The 17,896-nt window shown below is 37.6% G+C and overlaps 1 protein-coding gene across 4 annotated transcripts in view; it reads right to left on the bottom strand.

The window, feature by feature from the left end:
* DNAH12 (dynein axonemal heavy chain 12) overlaps positions 1-17,896 on the bottom strand; it is a 218,839-nt gene that overhangs the window by 135,188 nt on the left and 65,755 nt on the right. For all 4 annotated transcript variants that reach the window (XM_040454701.1, XM_040454703.1, XM_040454702.1 and 1 more), the window contains 7 exons: positions 17,358-17,603; positions 16,692-16,811; positions 9,929-10,038; positions 7,022-7,205; positions 6,756-6,896; positions 1,611-1,694; positions 918-1,106 (listed from right to left, as the gene is read on the bottom strand). In XM_040454701.1, coding sequence (XP_040310635.1) covers positions 918-1,106; positions 1,611-1,694; positions 6,756-6,896; positions 7,022-7,205; positions 9,929-10,038; positions 16,692-16,811; positions 17,358-17,603 — 1,074 coding nt within the window. The remainder of the gene's footprint in view (positions 1-917; positions 1,107-1,610; positions 1,695-6,755; positions 6,897-7,021; positions 7,206-9,928; positions 10,039-16,691; positions 16,812-17,357; positions 17,604-17,896) is intronic.

Genomic DNA, 17,896 nt, shown 5'->3' with positions numbered 1-17,896 from the left:
TGAGGAAGGCACCTGTTGGGATGAGCACTGGGTGTTGTATGGAAACCAATTTGACAATAAATTTCATATTAAAAATAAATAATAATAAATATTATATTCAAAAATATATATATCTGCACTTCCATGTTCATTGTAGCATTATTCCCAATAGCTAAGATAGGGACACAAACTTAAGTGTTCACTGATGGACAAATAAAGAAATTGCCACATATATATGTGTGTGTGTGTGTATATATATATATATATATATATATATATATATACATAATAGAATATTAAGACTTAAATTAGTAATACTAAATTATAGATATTATTAAGACTTAAAGAAAGAGAGATCCTGTTATTTGCAATATGGGTCCACTGTAAGACATTATGATAAGTGAAAAAGTCCAACACAGAAAGGAAAAAGTTGCATGATGTCACTTATATGTACAATCCAAAAGTTGAATACATAGAACTGGAGTAAAAGGGCAGTTACCAGGGGTGGGGAGGTGGGGGAAACAGGGAGACTTTGGGCAAAGGGTACAAAGTTGCACTTATGTTTAAAATTATAAATTATTAAAAATTTTAAAATAAAACCCAGAGAGATAAACACACACCTGTACAGATATAACTAGGGGAATCTGAATAATATCAGTAGATAATATCAATGTCAATATCCTTGTTGTGATATAATATAGTCTTGCAAAATGTTACTATTGGGGGAAATTGGGTGAAATGAGCATGAAATCTATTACTTCTTACAACTGCATGTGAATTACTGATTATCACAATAAATATTCCATTTTAAAAAGTGGATACTAAATGTCAAGGGGAAACTGATTTTGTTTATTTATCCTACTTATTGTGACTTTAGCCTTAGTCAAGTTGAATGAAAACTAAAGAAACTTGAGTGGGTTAGAGAATTACAGTGTTACCTTGCATTTTTTCTTACGAAGTTTTAAGGAGGGCTTTATTAACCAGTCAAAGAGTCCTCTCAGAAGAGCTTGATGATCTGGTTCTTGCAGAGGTCCTTTCAGGGAATTCAACCACGAGGATACAATTGGTTCCCATCCTAACTGTGAGGGTTCCAAATAAATCATGCCACAGCGGCTTACAGTGGCAGGCTAGAGAAAAAAGACAAGTTTTCTTTTTCCAATGTTGCTTTCATGCCAGTAGTACCTGGCAGTCATTAACTACTTCTTTGAATGACTTATAAGGCCTGTCATGATCTAGCACCTATCTTCCTCTACAGCCTCCCAGACGTGTCATGGCTTCATATCTTTACATATCATGTTGTCATGATTTGGAATGCCCAGCCCCAACTAATCTCCCTAGAGAAGTGTTGCCCTTCAAAGCCAGATCAAATACTCAGACATTTTCCATGGTCCTCCTCTACCCATTCGCCTCTTGGGTACCCACCCCCTCCATATTCTTAGAGCACTTACATGTAGCAGTATAGTGGGATTATTTATTAGCATGCTTCTGATCCTTCCTAAATGAGCATAAGCTATATCTTATTCATCTTAGTATTTCTGGTGCCTAACTAGTCTTCTGACACATAATAAAAAATACTTATTGACCAAATGAACAAATAAACAATCTACTGTTATGTTAAAACATGAACTTACCGAGGCCTGGGAAAGATCCATTGCTTCAAAGATGAGGCTCATTTGAGGGGACATCTGAATGATTTCTCCACTCATAAGGCAAAGCTAAAGGCAATTATATTTCAAACATTTATTTTTTAAAAAACTCAAACTTCTCAAATAAAAATATATTGTAGGTATAAGATAATGTATATCCTGTGATGTAAGTATTACATAAAAGCCAGAAAATTGTAAGCTAGATCTAGCTCGGTCAATTACTTACTAGGTAAGCAAATACGTAACATCTCTGACTCTCAGCCTCTTCATCTATAAACTCGGTTAATTTCTCTCCCATAGAGTTAGGCGGGAGGAGAACTACATGACATACTGCAAAAATCCTATACAAATCTCAGTCCTTGCTATTAATAAAATTACATCGGTCAGGCACCTGGGGAGCTTAGTCATTCAAACATCTGACTTTGGCTCAGATCATGATTTCACGGTTCTTGAGTGTGAGCTCCACAAGGGGGTCTCTGTTGTCAGAGCAAAGCTCCCTTTGGATCCTCTGTCCCCCTCTCTCTCTGCCCCTCCCCCAATCACACTCTCTCAAAACTAAATAAACATTTAAAAACATTACATGGGTTGCTGGAGGGGAGTTGGGTGGGAGGGATAGGCTAAATGGGTGATGGGCCTTAAGGAGGGCACTCATTGGAATGAGCACTTGGTGTAATATGTAAGTGATGAATCACTGGGTTCTACTCCTGAAACCAATAGTATGCTATATATTAACTAACATGAATTTAAATATATATAGTTTTAATCTTTTTTAATGTTTGTTTATTTGGAAGAGCGAGACAGAGCATGAGCAGGGGAGGGGCAGAGAGAGAGGGAGATACAGAATCCAAAGCAGGCTCTAGGCTCTGAGCTGTCAGCACAGAGCCCAATGCGAGGCTTAAACCTATGAACTGCAAGATCATGACCTGAGCCGAAGTCAGATGCTTAACCAACTGAGCCACCCAGCCTCCCCTAAATAAATAATTTTTTAAAAATTACATGAAATACTCCTGACTTCATAAAGTTGTCAAAAGGTCTCTTTGTTAATAAAAAAAAAAAGAGAAAAATTGAAAATAAAGAATAATATGGACACTAATATACCCATCTCCTGTACTTAACCAACATTAAGATTTCCCACATTTGCTTCCTTTTATAAAGAAGTATTTTTAAGAGGCACCTGGCTGCCTCAGTTTGTAGAGCATGCAACTCTTGACCTTGGGGTTGTGAGTTCAAGCCTCATGTTGGGTGCAGAAATTACTTTAAAAAAAAAGGGGGGGGGGGCACCTGGGTGGCTCAATCGGTTGAGCATCCGACTTCGACTTAGGTAATAATGTCATAGTTCATGAGTTCAAGCCCCGCGTCGGGCTCTGTGCTGACAGCTCAGAACCTGGAGCCTGGTTCGGATTCTGTGTCTCCCTCTCTCTGCCCCTTCCCCACTCATGCTCTGTCTCTCTCTGTCTCTCAAAGATGAATAAACGTTTTAAAACATTTTTTAAAAAGGATACTGAGGAATAAAACAGTATTTTAAAGAGCATTATGCCCACCACGGCATTTCACATCTAAATATGTCAATATGCAGCTCTAAAAAATAGAGTTTTCAGGGCACCTGGTGTCTCAGTCGGTTAAATGTCCAACTCTTGGTTTCTGCTCAGGTCATGATCTCATGGTTTGTGAGATACAGCCATGCATCAGACTCTCCACCAACAGTGCAGAGCACTTGTTTGGGATTCTCTCTCTCCCTCTCTCTCTCTCTGCCCCTCCCCCACTCGCTTTGTCTCTCTCTCTCCAAATAAATAAATAAACTTAAAAAAAATAAACTGTTTTCTATATTACCTCAGTAACATTATCACACCTAACAAAATTACCAATAAGTCCTTAATATGATCTAATACTCAGCTAGTACTCAAATTTCCTCAATGACAACAGGAAAATCTTTTCAACTGATTTACTCAAACCAAAATTCAATCAAGGACCATGCACTGCATTTAATATGCGGATATAGATCACTTTTAATCTAAAACATTCCTCTTTGAGAGAGAGGCAAACCAAGAAACAGACTCTTAACTATAGAGGACAAGCAGAGGGTAACCAGAGCGGAAGTGGGTGGGAGGGATGGATGAAATAGGTGATGGGGATTAAGAAGTCCACTTATGATGAGCACCTGGTGAGGTATGGAAGTGCTGAATCACTATATTGTACATCTGAAACTAATATTACACTGTATGCTAACTAGAATTTAAATAAAAACTTAAAAAATAAAATAAAATGTTCCTCTTCAATCAAATATGTAAAAAATCTCAATTTGTCAACTGCTTCCTTTCTGCCCAATTCCTTTCTTGTTCATTTTATTAAAGCCATCTCATCTTCTCAATTTCCTTGGCATCTACCTTTGGAATTATCATTAACTTTTAATAATTTTAATAATATTAATTGTTGATATCCCAATTTAATTTCTACATTTTTTTTTCCAATTCTTCCTCTTCATTTATTTTTCTGGGTTTCTTCTCTACAACCATCACTCTAGTCCCAGTTTTGCCCCTATCTAGTTAAATGTCAACAATGTGGCATTTAGCATTCCTGGACCTCTGTAAAATAAATGGATGGCCTAGAGCTGGACTGTCTGATAAGCTAGCCCACTATTCATATGTGCCTATTTATACTTTTTACTAATTAAATCTAATTTAACTAATTAAATAACTTCATCTTAAGTAGTTAAAGTTAAATAAGATTTAAAGTCAGTTCTTCAACTGCACTAGCCAAATTTCAAATGCTCAATAACCACATTTGACTAGTATCTACCTTCCTGGACAATGCAGACATTTCCATTATTGCAGAAAGTTGTTTTGGACAGTGCTGGCCTATAAAACTTTTAATTTCCTACCAGATTATTTCAGCAAACATCCTCCTATTTACTTCATATTTGGGAGATGGAGTCAGCTTTTTCCTCACTCCCCCATAGTGTTTCCTAAATACTCTATCCCACCCTTTCCACCTTCTGCTCCTTTGACAACCCATGCTCCCTGCTGTCACTCACCAGCACCTCAGCATTCCCATCGTTAGCTAAAGCCTTTGATACATGGCTCAATTTTTTTCACTCTGGCCTGATCCACTGTTTGTGAGGGGGGAGAATCTCAATATGGCAGCCCCTCAGATCCTTGACTACCCTGTCTTCACTTAGGTTTTTCCTACTGCACTCCAGCCATCCAGTTTATACACCTGGGACCTTCTCTCCTGGAACACTACACAATTCTGAAATACTAAATTCAAGCTTCCCAGTCTCTGCCTCTAGTCTCCGATGTATCCAGTGCTCTCACTCATTGACTACTCATCTACCCAATCATCTACTCCACTTACTCTCCAGTTTCATATCCCTGCTGTTTTCACTTCTGTCATTGTTAAGCAGCTTCCTTCCATGGCCTAGCTCTTCTAGAACTCTCACACCAGTATCTTCAAAGTCTTTCTGTACTTCCAGTCCAGCAGCATAATCTACACTCACATCCAAGCTGCTTAGACTGATAGGGAAAATCTCACAAAGGCAGACCTTGGCACTACTACTACTACTAGTCCTCAGACAGGCTTCTATGCTTTCCTAGCAATTATCTTTCCCATTTTCCATAATGGCTAATTTAAATCTTCCTCCTTTTCTCCTCCAGTGTACAAAGAACTAGGGTCTACCACTTCACAAAGAAAAGATAAATCATCAAAAGGACTTGCTTTCAGATTTCCACTATCAAATTCATACATCCACCTATATCTATACCTATCCTTCTCCTACTTTCCTCTCATCCAATATGAGACAATCCTCCCACCTGGCTCTGAATTCGACTTTGATTAGCCCCTCTCCTCTTCTGAATCATTATTACTCCTTAGCTCAATCAATGTAACTGAAAGAAGGAATTTGAATAAATGACCAACCACCTACGAAAATGTGCTGGTGTATTTGAATGCTAATTAAATTAATTTGCTTACTTAGTAGTGTGGTTATTTCATATAAGTATGAAAATAAGTTGTGATATATGCAGTGGAATACCAATACAGATATAAAAAGAATAAATAAGTAAAATGGAAGTACAACACCATGAATATCACAGATGCCACATTGACCACAAGAAGGAAAATACTCAGGAGTATGATTCCATATACATGAAGTTCAAGAACCAGCAAAACTAATTTATCACAGTAGAAGAAAGAATAGCAATTACCCCAGTGGGGAGGGTATACTGATTCAGAAGGAATCAGTGAGTGTAGCTTGTAGAGTGAAAGAAATTTTATGCATCTTTATTTAAATGATGGTTATGTGAATGCACAAGTTTTAAAAAAAAGCACAGAATCTAAACTTAAAATTAGTCATATTTTATAATTTACATATGGTCTCTCATAGAAGACTTCTATTTTCTAGTCCTTTTGTATATTTCACAGCTTCTAAGGTAATGCAACATATACAAGTACTGAAGCATTCAATGTTTTCTTTTTTTTTTAAATGTTTATTTATTTTTGAGAGAGAGAGAGCAAGTGCACAAGGGAGAGAGAGAGAGAGAGAGAGGAGAGAGAAAATCTGAAGCAGGTTCCAGGCTCTAGATGTCAGCACAGAGAGCCTGATGCAGGGCTTGAACCAATGAACTGTGAGATCACGACCTGAGCTGAAGTGGGAAGCTTAACTGACTGAGCCACCCAGGTGCCCCGCATTCGATGTTTTCAAAATGGAATAAGGCCCTTTTATTTTCTCCTAAAATATTAAAGTTCTATAAGAAACCATAAGACAGGAGTCACTTAACAACTTAACACCTACTACAATACCACACCTTCCTGTTAACACAATGGTTTTAATATACTTTTATTCTATAAAAAAAAAGTAAGCAGAGAATTTATTACAGCATAGTTTTCATTTAAAAGATAATCTATAAACTTACTATACTTGCTGCACCCTTTGCTTTAAATATATAGTCCTAGTCAATTAGTTGTTGAACACAAAACATTGCTTAAGCATATTTACATGTATTTTGTTTTATAACTGGCAAAAAAAAATCATTTTACGTTAAATCTACAATTTTAACCCTTCTTAAGTTTACAGCTCAGTAGTGTTTGGTATATTCATATTGTGTATCCGTTTTGCTTTTAATCAGGAGGATTTACCTTTTTATTATCATCCAATACTGTGTTCATGCTCTCTATCCACAAAGTGTCAATGGGACCATCGAATACAACCCATTTCCGGTCAGGTGTTTCTGATAAGGCAAATTCTCTAAAAGTGTTGGCCACAATACCATCAGTCCACTGGGGAAGAAGCAGAGAGTTGGGAAGCTTTCTTTATAAGACTATAAAGTGATCATATAAAAACATTTCAAATTTCGTGGTTTAAAGCACACTGTCAATAAGAGAATATTTATACTGTAGATTACCTCATGAGACACTGGGTCAAACTGTCCAAAAAGTTGACCCATAGTAATGGATTTGGGGTTTACAGTCCTATAAATAACCTTTTCTTCCTCTCCATAGCCACGTTCATTCATAAGAGTTAGAGTATCAGCCAGCATATGCAGAACTTTTGTCTTAGCAGCAAAAGGCTCTCCTACCAACATAAAACTACAAAGGAAAAGAATTATACAATATGATTCTAAAAAAATAATGGTAAATTATTTTCCTGTTTTACTGGTATTTGTAATTTTTGAAATTCTATTAATTTTTCTCAGACACGAGAATACATTTAACTTCTGAACTGGTTGATTTCTAAGATTCTCTTCATTAATACCACTACCTACAAAAGAGAATAAAAAAATGTCCAAATGAAAATGAAAACTTAATTATACACTCTTAAAATTAAAAAAATAAAGTAAAATAAAGACTTTGGGCCTCCCAAGAAGAGAAATGGGAAAGATTGCCCTTCCTGAAGTCTTTACTTACTATGGTAATTACTTTTTGCTCTTTGCCAAATACTTCCGAATCTCCTCTCTCCCAGCACATAGAAGGATTCCTCGCCCTCTTGTTGAAATACTAGGTGACTAATGAGTACCAAGTGGAAACACGGGTGTTACTTCCTAGCAGGAAGGGTATAGATCATTGCCTGCAACGGAGCCTACAGAACTCTCTTCTTACAGGGCTTTTCCCTCTAGCACAGCTGTGACCATCATGTTGAGATGGTGGATGCTCCAATAGCCTGGGACCCTGAGTAATTATGATGAGCAGATACTTCCTGTTAACCTGGAGTGGACACAGCATGAATGGGAAATAAACCTTTGTTTGTTTGTCTGTTTGTTTGTTTGTTTGTTTTTTAAGTCACTAAGATTTGGGTTTTAGTGACTGATCGTTTCTAAAGAATAATCTAGCCCATCCTTACTGGAGAGAAATTAGTTCCCAGAAGGGGGTAAAGTATTTTTAAGACTTAAATATGTGGTAATGACTTAGAGGCCAGGTTGTTGGTGGCAAATTAACCATTATTACAGGCTAAAAAAAGATTGGCAATTAATGTTAGGCAATGATGAAACATTTGGCAAATTTGTTCGTTGAGATAACTTGGAATACAGATAATATACATAATGAAATTGTCATTTTAGGAAAAAGGGTAGTAAACATGATTATTAATATATGATGGCAGCTGATGGCTGCATTTAACAAAGAACTACAGGAGAGAAATGAGCCCAGAAAAAAAATAGCCAGTTTGAAAGTTGGAATGAAAGAACAGAGGGAGTTCAGAAATTCAGGAACCTATAAGCAACTTATTCTTATTCCCAACTGGTAAATAAAGATAATTTGAGAAAGCCTTTGAACAACAAAAATCTACTCAGCCTGGCAACAAGGATCACATTAAGGGTAGGGCCATTGTATCACTTTATTAAAATCTATGAAAGATTAATATAGTTCCCAGTAATCATTTCAGGAGGATAAAATAATTCAGGAAAAATAGATTAAGTTTGTGGCCTTCCCAATTAAGCCTGATCAATTCAACGATACTGCAAGGAAATTTATAAAGGTATGACTTAGTAAGGACTGTAGTTGTAGCTACTGGCACAGAGAGCTGCCTGGAATCAAATAAGTTTACCAAGTTTTTGAGGGAGTTTACTGACAAACCATGAGTCTAGACTAAAACATGTGAATGTTCAAGACTTAAAAATGATCCTCACGTATTAGATGCATAAGGGTTGATTGTATTAGTTCCTGTATTTTTTTTTTTTAGTTTTTCAATTCCATCTATTTTTGTCTACATTTGAAAATTTACACAATGTGAAGCTGTTTAATTTTTTTTATCCTGCCTTTAAAAAAAATCATAACTTTTGAGACCTCAACTTTCTATAGGCAGGAAGCAGGCTAAAAACATTTCTCAGCTCCCAAAGACATATTCTCTATTGTCTACTTTACATGTGACTTTACAGGGAAAAAAAATGAAGATGGAAAGCTCTCTCAAGAAAGTTGAACCAAGGTCCACAGAGAACAATTAACAGGAAAGACCCTTCCAGGGAGCAAAACCATGCAAAAGTAGATCCAGGTTTTAGGGGATCTAAAGTTTATACAGTTAGTGGAGTGGGCTCTCCAAGGAAAAAATTATATATGTAACTACTGATGCAAAATGTCCACAGCCACTTTAATGACACCCTATATAACAAAGCATGTATATCAAATGATTATGACTCCTTGGAAAGCCCTCTACAAGTGAAAGAACCTGAGGTTTAAATGATCAGTTTCGTAGTCAATGTATCTCTGGGATTGGGGCTCCTCACATGCCCAGCTGGGTTTCAGGACTGCTACCCACAATTGCTGGCTGTGTCTCCAGTTCTTCAACTTCTGGCTGGTAGTGTTTGCTCCAATAACCTGTTCTGGGAAGCCCACTATTATAATGAAGACTGGTGTGTGGAGGGCAGATAACTTGTCTTTCTACTTTGTAGGTCTTTGGATCATGAGGAACAACTTCCAAATCTGATATAGAAACCATGCATCACTTAGAGAGCCTGAACTTTGAGTATGGTTCATTGACTAGAACTTTTAAGTTGTATTCCTGGGAAGGGAAGAGTGTGTTTTATGTGCACGAAGGAGAGTAAATAACACATTTGATGACCAAAAGGGCAAATTGTGGTGGTCATTAGTGCTACATCACTGAATGAGGATACCTTACCAATCCATGTTGTATGGGCAGCATGAGATGGAAATAAACCTTTGTTTTTAAGCCACTGGGATGGGAAATGGAGGATAGGGCTCTTTGTCTCTTAGCCTACCTGAGTAGCTGAATCTTTTAGTTAACAAATTGTAGTTGTTTTAATAGTTTAATTTGAAAACAGCATCTAACCATGGCAGACAATGATAATTTATAATCTTACCCATGTCTAACAATCATCATTTCATATGTCTGAATCATTTTTTCAAGAAAAAATTTAACTGGCTGAAGATTATGTACTTTGCAGGCTTCATGAGCACATTCCAAAAATTCCTAAAATAAAAGAAAAATGGAATGAATTCTTATAAAATGGTATTACAAATAATATCCATGTCTTATAAATGTAGACTTTTCATTTTAAAATAAAAAATTGTATCTTTTTATATTGATAAATTATTTCTTAAAGTTTTATTTTTAAAGCTGAATATTTTAATTAAAAGGAAGAACAAATAGAATTACTTTAAAAATATTATTATTCCCTATTATAAGTTAATGATCATAGCACCATAGCATTGGGTACAGGCTGCATGGAAACAACTCCTTTTATTTTTATTTTTAAAAACTTTTAGGGGCGCCTGGGTGGCGCAGTCAGTTAAGCGTCCGACTTCAGCCAGGTCACGATCTCGCGGTCCGTGAGTTCGAGCCCCGCGTCAGGCTCTGGGCTGATGGCTCGGAGCCTGGAGCCTGTTTCCGATTCTGTGTCTTCCTCTCTCTCTGCCCCTCCCCTGTTCATGCTCTGTCTCTCTCTGTCCCAAAAATGAATAAACGTTGAAAAAAAAAATTAAAAACTTTTAATGTTCATTTATTTTTGAGAGAGACAGAGCATGAGCAGGGGAAGGGAAGAGAGAGAGGGAGAAACAGAATCTGAAGCAGGCTCCAGGTTCCAAGCTGTCAGCACAGAGTGCGTTGTGGGGCTCGAACTTGCAGACCGCAAGATCATGACCTGAGCCAAAGTCAGACATGCAACCTACTGAGCCACCCAGGAGCCCTAGGGTTTTTGAGAATTTCACCTTTGGTTAGGATACAGAAGGACATGCCAAACAATCCTTCACACTATTGTAACTAGAAATAAACAGAGTTTAAAAAAATCCAAAAATTTTAAAAATACAGGAGTGCTTTGGATACAAATATGTCTAACGGAACTAAAGTTCAGAAAAGGATAAGCCTTTCTAGGTAAGCACAAATGAACAGCTAATTCAGCCTGGGGGAGGATTTTCTAGGTATGAACAGAGGTGGGTATTGGATTGGGCCTGCCATATCTCAAAATGCTGCTAGAGGGAGGGCCCTGTAATACAGTAGGACAATTCTCACTCTAAAGACTTTTGAGGGGTGCCTGGGTGGCTCAGTCGGCTAAGTGTCTGACGTCAGCTCGGGTCATTGATCTCACGGTTTGTGAGTTTGAGCCCCATATCGGGCTCTGTGCTGACAGCTCGGAGCCTGGAGCCTGCTTCAGATTCTGTGTCTCCCTTTCTCTCTGCTCCTCCCCTGCTCACGTTCTGTCTCTCTCTCCTACAAAAATAAATAAACATTCAAAAAAAATTTATAGACTTTTGAAACCAGAGGTAAACTAAAGCTTGATAATGCTGCAATAAAACTGTGGCTTCGGTCAATTCTCAACTGGATTGATCACCACTCACTCTAGCTATCTAACAAAGGATAAACATAGTTTTTCTACAAAACACCATACTGCTTTAGTCTCTACAGTTATTTTATACATAGTTTTTAACATAAAATCAAACTTTACAAGTCATGAGAGAGAATAGCTGAAGATCAAGAGGAAAAAAATAGAAAATAAACTCCCAGATGACCCAGATGTCATAATTAGTAGACAAGAACATTAAAATAATGTCCTCTCTCCTTGCTCCTCCCCTGCTGGTGTGTGTGCATGCTCTCTCAAAAATAAATAAACTGTAAAAAAAATAAAGAATAAAGTTTTTATATTGTTTCTGAAATGGCAAAATACAAACCTAAGGTAAACTGTAATAATTCAAGGATGTATATTATATCCTGTGGAGTAACCACTGAAGTAAAACTAAAAATTCAACAGAGAAGAATAATGGAGAAATAGACATTATCTGAAACCCAAAAGAAGTCAGTAAAGGAAAAATAAAGGAATATTATACCTATTAAAAAGCATTATGACATAGTTTCGAGTTTTTTTGTTTTTGTTTTTGTTTTTCCCTTTGGCCCTGGGCCCCTTGGCTCATCTGTAGGTGCACTGAGCCACTTGGCCACACACCTCCCAGCACTGACTCTTAGTAGTATTTTTCAAGCTGAAAGCTGTAGGTCCATGGATTTGTTGCTATATTCATATAAGTACAGGAATTTTCCATGACAATGTTACAATTTTTGTATTTTTATTCTGATTTTTAAAAATAATATTAGCATACCCTGAATCATCTTGCTTATTACCCGTAGTATAATATAACAATATATATGGTCTTTATTCCCAGTTCCTGGCACAGAGCTCCTATAACCCTGAAAATTTCATGAGTGATAGGAGTGTCTTCGTTATTCTTAATGAGCCCTTGTCAATCACATCCAAGTTTATGCTGATGAAGTGACTTAGAGTGGGACCTGAGATAGCCTCGGGATGGGACTGGTGGCAAGAAAGACCCAGTGATTAGAGGGTTGGAACTTTCAGCCTTTGGGGAAGGCATTGGGTTGGTGGGGAGGGAGGGACAGGGTGGAAGATTGAGCTCTGTAAAAACTCTGACACAATGAGATTCAGAGAGCTTCTGGTTTGGTGGCACACCAAAATGCAGGGAGAATGACATACCTTGAAGCATGCTGCCACCCACTATATCACCGTATCTATACATCTCTTCCATTTGGTCCTTCCTGAGTTGTATCCTTTATATCTTTTTTTTAAGAGAGAAAGAGAGTACTAGACTGGGGAAGAAGAGCAGAGAGAGAGAGAGAGAGAGACAGAGAGACAGAGAGAGAGACAGAGAGAGAGAGAGACAGAGAGAGAGAGAGAATCTTAAGCAGGCTCCCCCCTGCTCAGAGCAGAGCTCGATGCAGGCACGACCCTGGGATCATTATATGATAGGAAAAGATAGGGTAAAATAGGCAGAGAGAGAAAGATTAGGACCTGGGGTCACTGGATGGGTAAAACATATTTTTAATTTTTTAAACATTTATTTATTTTTAAGAGACAGAGAAGGGGGAGAGGGGCAGAGAGAGGGGGAGACACAGAATCTGAAGCAGGCTCCAGGCTCTGAGCCGTCAACACAGAGCTCAACACAGGGCTCAAACCCACGAACTGTGAGATCATGACCTGAGCTGAAGCCAGAAGCCCAACCAATGAGCCACCCAGGCGTCCCAAAAACACATTATTTTAAAACAATGCTGGGAACGTCTGACCATGAGCAAACTCCTTCAGGGGTAAGGTTCTAGGGTTCCTCTTACAAATTTAACGAGAGCACCTACTACCCCTCACATGTTTCCCTCAGGAATGTGACAAAAGAACTAACTAAAAGTTAGTAGCAGACTATAAAACGTAAGCCCCACAAGGAACTGGTTTGGCCATAGACCATCCCTCATACAATGGAAACCAGCCAATTGAAAAGGAATGACTAGACATTTAGAGTTACCTAGCTAATAAGGGTGAGACCTAAGAAGGGACAAGGAGGAAGATAAGGAGCTGACCAAAACCCTATAAAACTAAGTCCCTTGCCTACAGTCCACAAGCCTTCACTTTCAAATGCCCCCTCTCTGTAATGAGAGCTTTCATACTATTCTTACTTTCTGATCTTATACTCTAATAAACTTTTGCCTGCTGCTCATTTTATTGTGTCCACCTCTTCATTCTTTGAAGCAGCGAGACAATGAATCTGGGGTACTGAGGTGAAAATTCCTGCAACAAAGACCTGAGTTGAAAATCAAGAGTCAGACCCTTAACCAACTGAGCCACTCAGGCACCCCTCCCCACCTTTTAAAGTAGCTTCCACACCCAACATGGGGCTTGAACTCACAATCCTGAGACCAAGACTCACATGGTTAACTGCCTGAGCCAACCAGGCACCCCCCCCCCGAGTTGTATCCTTTATAATAAACCAGTAAACATTAATAATAATCTGTGTTCCTGAGTTCTGAGAGCTGTTCTAACAAATTATCAAAGCTGGGTGGGGAGGTTGTGGAAAGTCCAGCCAGTCAGCAGTACAGGTGACCAGAGACTCAAGACTGTCTGAAGTGAGGGGAAGTCTTGTAGGACAGAGCCCTTAATCTGTGGAGTCTGACCAGGTAGCTAGTGTCGGAATTGAACTGTTGAACAACCAGTTGGTGTCCAGAGAAAGAGAATTGGTTGTTGGCTTTGGAAAACACCCTAGAATCACATTAATCTGATATTGCCATAGAATGTAGATTAGTATTTGAGTTTGAAGGTTTAAAATAAAAAGGCTAAAAAAGTAAATGATGCCTTTAAACCAAGTGACGCCTTAATGATATAATAGCTCAAGCAAATTGAAACTTTTATAGTAATATCAATAGGAAGAGGGGGTGGAAGAATTGAATCATCAAATGGTAAAAGGTAGTTTATATATGCTGAACTCAAAAAGTCTTCACTATACATTTTATCATTTAAATTGCCATAAAGTGACATTTAATTTCAGCCACACATCCTCTATCTCATTAAGATTGTTTTGTTTGTAATTTTAAATTTTATTTTGATTTTGGCACAAAAATAGACATATAGATCAATGGAACAAAATAGAAAACCCCAAAGTAAACCAATCATTATATAGGCGATTAACGTCCTTCAACAAAGGAGGCAAAGATATGCAATAGGAAAAAGTATCTTCAACAAATGGTGCTGGGAAAACTGGACAGCTACCTGCAAAAGAATGAAACCGTGCCACTTTCTTACACCACACCCAAAAATAAACTCAAAATGAATTAAAGACCTAAATGTGAGACCTGAAACATAAAAATCCCAGAGGAGAGCACAGGCAGTAATGTCTCACATCAGCCAAAGTGACATTTTTCTAGATATGTCTGAGGCAAGGGCAATAAAAGCAAAAATAAACTATTGGGAAATCTTCAAAATAAAAAGCACAACAGAGGAAACAATCAACAAAACCAAAAGGCAACCTACTGAATGGGAGGAGATATTTGCAAATGACATATTTGATAAAGGATTAGTATCCAAAATATATAAAGCAACTACAAAACTCAACACCCAAAACACAAATAATCCAGTGAAGAAATGGGCAGAAGACATGAATAGACATTTCTCCAAAGAAGACATCCAGATGGCCAACAGACACATGAAAAGATGCTCAACATCACTCATCAGGGAAATACAAATCAAAACTACAGTGAGATATCACCTCAGACCTGCTGGAATGACTAAAATCAAAAACAGAAGAAACAACAAGTATTGGTGAAGATGTGGAGAAAAGGAACCGTCTTGTATTGTTGGTGGGAATGCAAACTGGTGCAGCCGCTCTAGAAAACACTATGGAGTTTCCTCAAAAAGTTAAAAATTGAGTTACCCTATAATCTAGCAATTGCACTTTGGGGTATGTACTCAAAGAATACAAAAACATTAACTCAAAGGGATATATGCACCCCTATTTTTATTGCAGTATTAATGACAGCCAAATTATGGAAGCAGCCCAAATGTCCACAGATAGAGGAATGGATAAAGGTGTGGTATATACACACAATGGAATATTACTCAGCCATAAAAAGGAATGAAATCTTGCCATTTGCAACAACATGGATGGAGCTAGAGAGTATAATGCTAAGTGAAATAAATCAGTCAGAGAAAGCCAAATAATACCTTATGATTGTACTCATATGTGGAATTTAAGAAATAAATGAACAAGGGCAAAATGAGAGAAAGAGAGAGAAAAAAACAAACAAGAAACAGACTCTAGAGAACAAACGAAAAGTTACCAGAGGGGAGGTGGGTGAAATAGGTGATGGGGGTTAAAGAGTACGCTTATCATGATGGGCACTGAGTGATATGTAGAACTGTTGAATCACTATATTGTACACTAATATTATACTATAAGCTAACCATTCTGGAATTAAAAAACTTAATTAAAAATTTGTATCTTGACTTTCCATAATAATAGCTATTAAATAGCAGACACTTCTTATGTGTATACATATGTATATATATGCACATTATAATGTCTATAATTTAGAAGAAATTGGAAATACACATGGTTTGTTTCCTTTAATTTTTTTTTTAACATTTACTTATTTTTGAGAGACAGACAGAAGCAGAGCATGAGCAGGGGAGGGGGAGAGAGAGAGACACACACAGAATCCGAAGGATGCTCCAGGCTCTGAGCTGTTTGTTAGCACAGAGCCCGACGTGGGGCCCAAACTCACGAACCGCAAGACCATGACTTGAGCCAAAGTCAGACGCTCAACCCACTGAGCCACCCAGGAGCCCCTACTTCAAAAATAAAAAAAGTCAGGGGGCAACTGACTGTCTCAGTCAGTGGAGCATGCAACTCTTGATCTCAGGGTTGTGAGTGTGAGCCCCATGTGGCAGGTAGACATTACTTAAAAATAAAATCTTAAAAAAAAAAAGTCAACCTATTACTTAAATTTGAAAAATCCTTATGTTAAATACAGGATGTTTTGCCACTTGCAATTTCCCATCTTTTCTACCTGCCAAAGTACACAATAGCATTATAGTATACATTGTAGACTTATTATAAATCACAAGATAGGAAATCAAAGAGTACTCCTTCCTTAGAAAGAACATTATCTTTGATCTGAATCTTGTTGACATTGGTATCATACAACAGAAGACACTAAATTTTATTCATTCTCATTGATGAAAGTGGCCAAAGTAGGGGTTTATCCTCCAAATAGAATAATTCCACTTATTTGAAACTTTGGAAATGACTGAGTGATCAGATAAATTTATTTGCAAAATAAGTCATTCTCACAGGTTTACTTACATGATAGTCAGCTTCAGGAAGTTTAATACCAGGAAACAGATCACTAGTTATTCCATTAAATAAGGGGACATCATGTGATAGAAACTTCGGTTCATTTACATCCTTAATTGATCGAAGAAGCTAAAATCATCCAAATAGTGCAACAGAAGTTAATTGTCCTTATTCCTCACCCTCCCCACCACCAAAAGTCAAAGTTCCTTTCACATTCATCTATGGAATCCCCCTACTAAAACATCAACTTTATATTCATATAAAGTATAATGAATAACATAACCCCAAACTATTATTTCAACCTCACATAAAAAGGCTCAAAGCAGGGGCGCCTGGGTAGCTCAGTCGGTTAAGTGTCCGACTTTGGCCCAGGTCATGATCTCACAGTCCATGAGTTCGAGCCCGCGTCGGGCTCTGTGCTGACAGCTCAGAGCCTGGAGCCTGTTTCAGATTCTGTGTCTCCCTCTCTCTCTGACCCTCCCCCGTTCATGCTCTGTCTCTCTCTGTCTCAAAAATAAATAAATATTTTTTTTAATTGAAAAAAAAAAGCTCAAAGCAACAACTTTCTTATTTGCCTATTTATAGCTCCAGATCAACCTTCCTAAAATCAAAACAAAACAAAACAAAAAAAGATCTTCTACTGAAGTTTTCACGGTGTATATATTTAATACTTACAAGTATATCTTCATTTTCATTTGGAAATTTTAGTTTAAGGTTTCCAGCAGCCACTAAAACCGCTTTTACTGCTCGCATTCCATAGTCGTAATGAAACTGTGAGGAGAGCTGCTCTGAGCAAAGCCTGTAGGTCATCACGATCTTCACGGACAGAGGTTTTGCATTCAAAAATCCATAGGAGTAGAGGGAGATTTCTGCTATGAGGGCATAGTTTGGAACCATCATAGCCACTGTTCTAAAAAGAACCTGAAGTATATAATGAACGAAATATATTATTTTTTAAAGGAAACCATTTTTTTTAAAAGATGAGCACAAGCACCCCAACAGAATGCAGTGATATTCATGTTTATTCCCCCAATGCAACAAGATTTCACTATCTCTGTGGTTTTCTTTTTCTCAGTAGCGTTCTAATGGTTTCACATACTTTAATATGTGTTAGACACCCAAAAAATGTTTTTAGAGGTTTACCTTACAGCTATTGTAAGAGGCAAAGGGGAGATTTACAAATACATGTGGGAAAATCACACCATTTTGAGTGG

This window comes from Herpailurus yagouaroundi, unplaced genomic scaffold (genome assembly GCF_014898765.1).
Source record: "Herpailurus yagouaroundi ecotype Mexico unplaced genomic scaffold, PumYag 213, whole genome shotgun sequence".
NCBI lineage: Eukaryota > Metazoa > Chordata > Mammalia > Carnivora > Felidae > Herpailurus > Herpailurus yagouaroundi.
The sequence above is the reverse complement of the archived record's forward strand: the minus strand, read 5'-3'. Positions and strand labels throughout refer to the sequence as shown.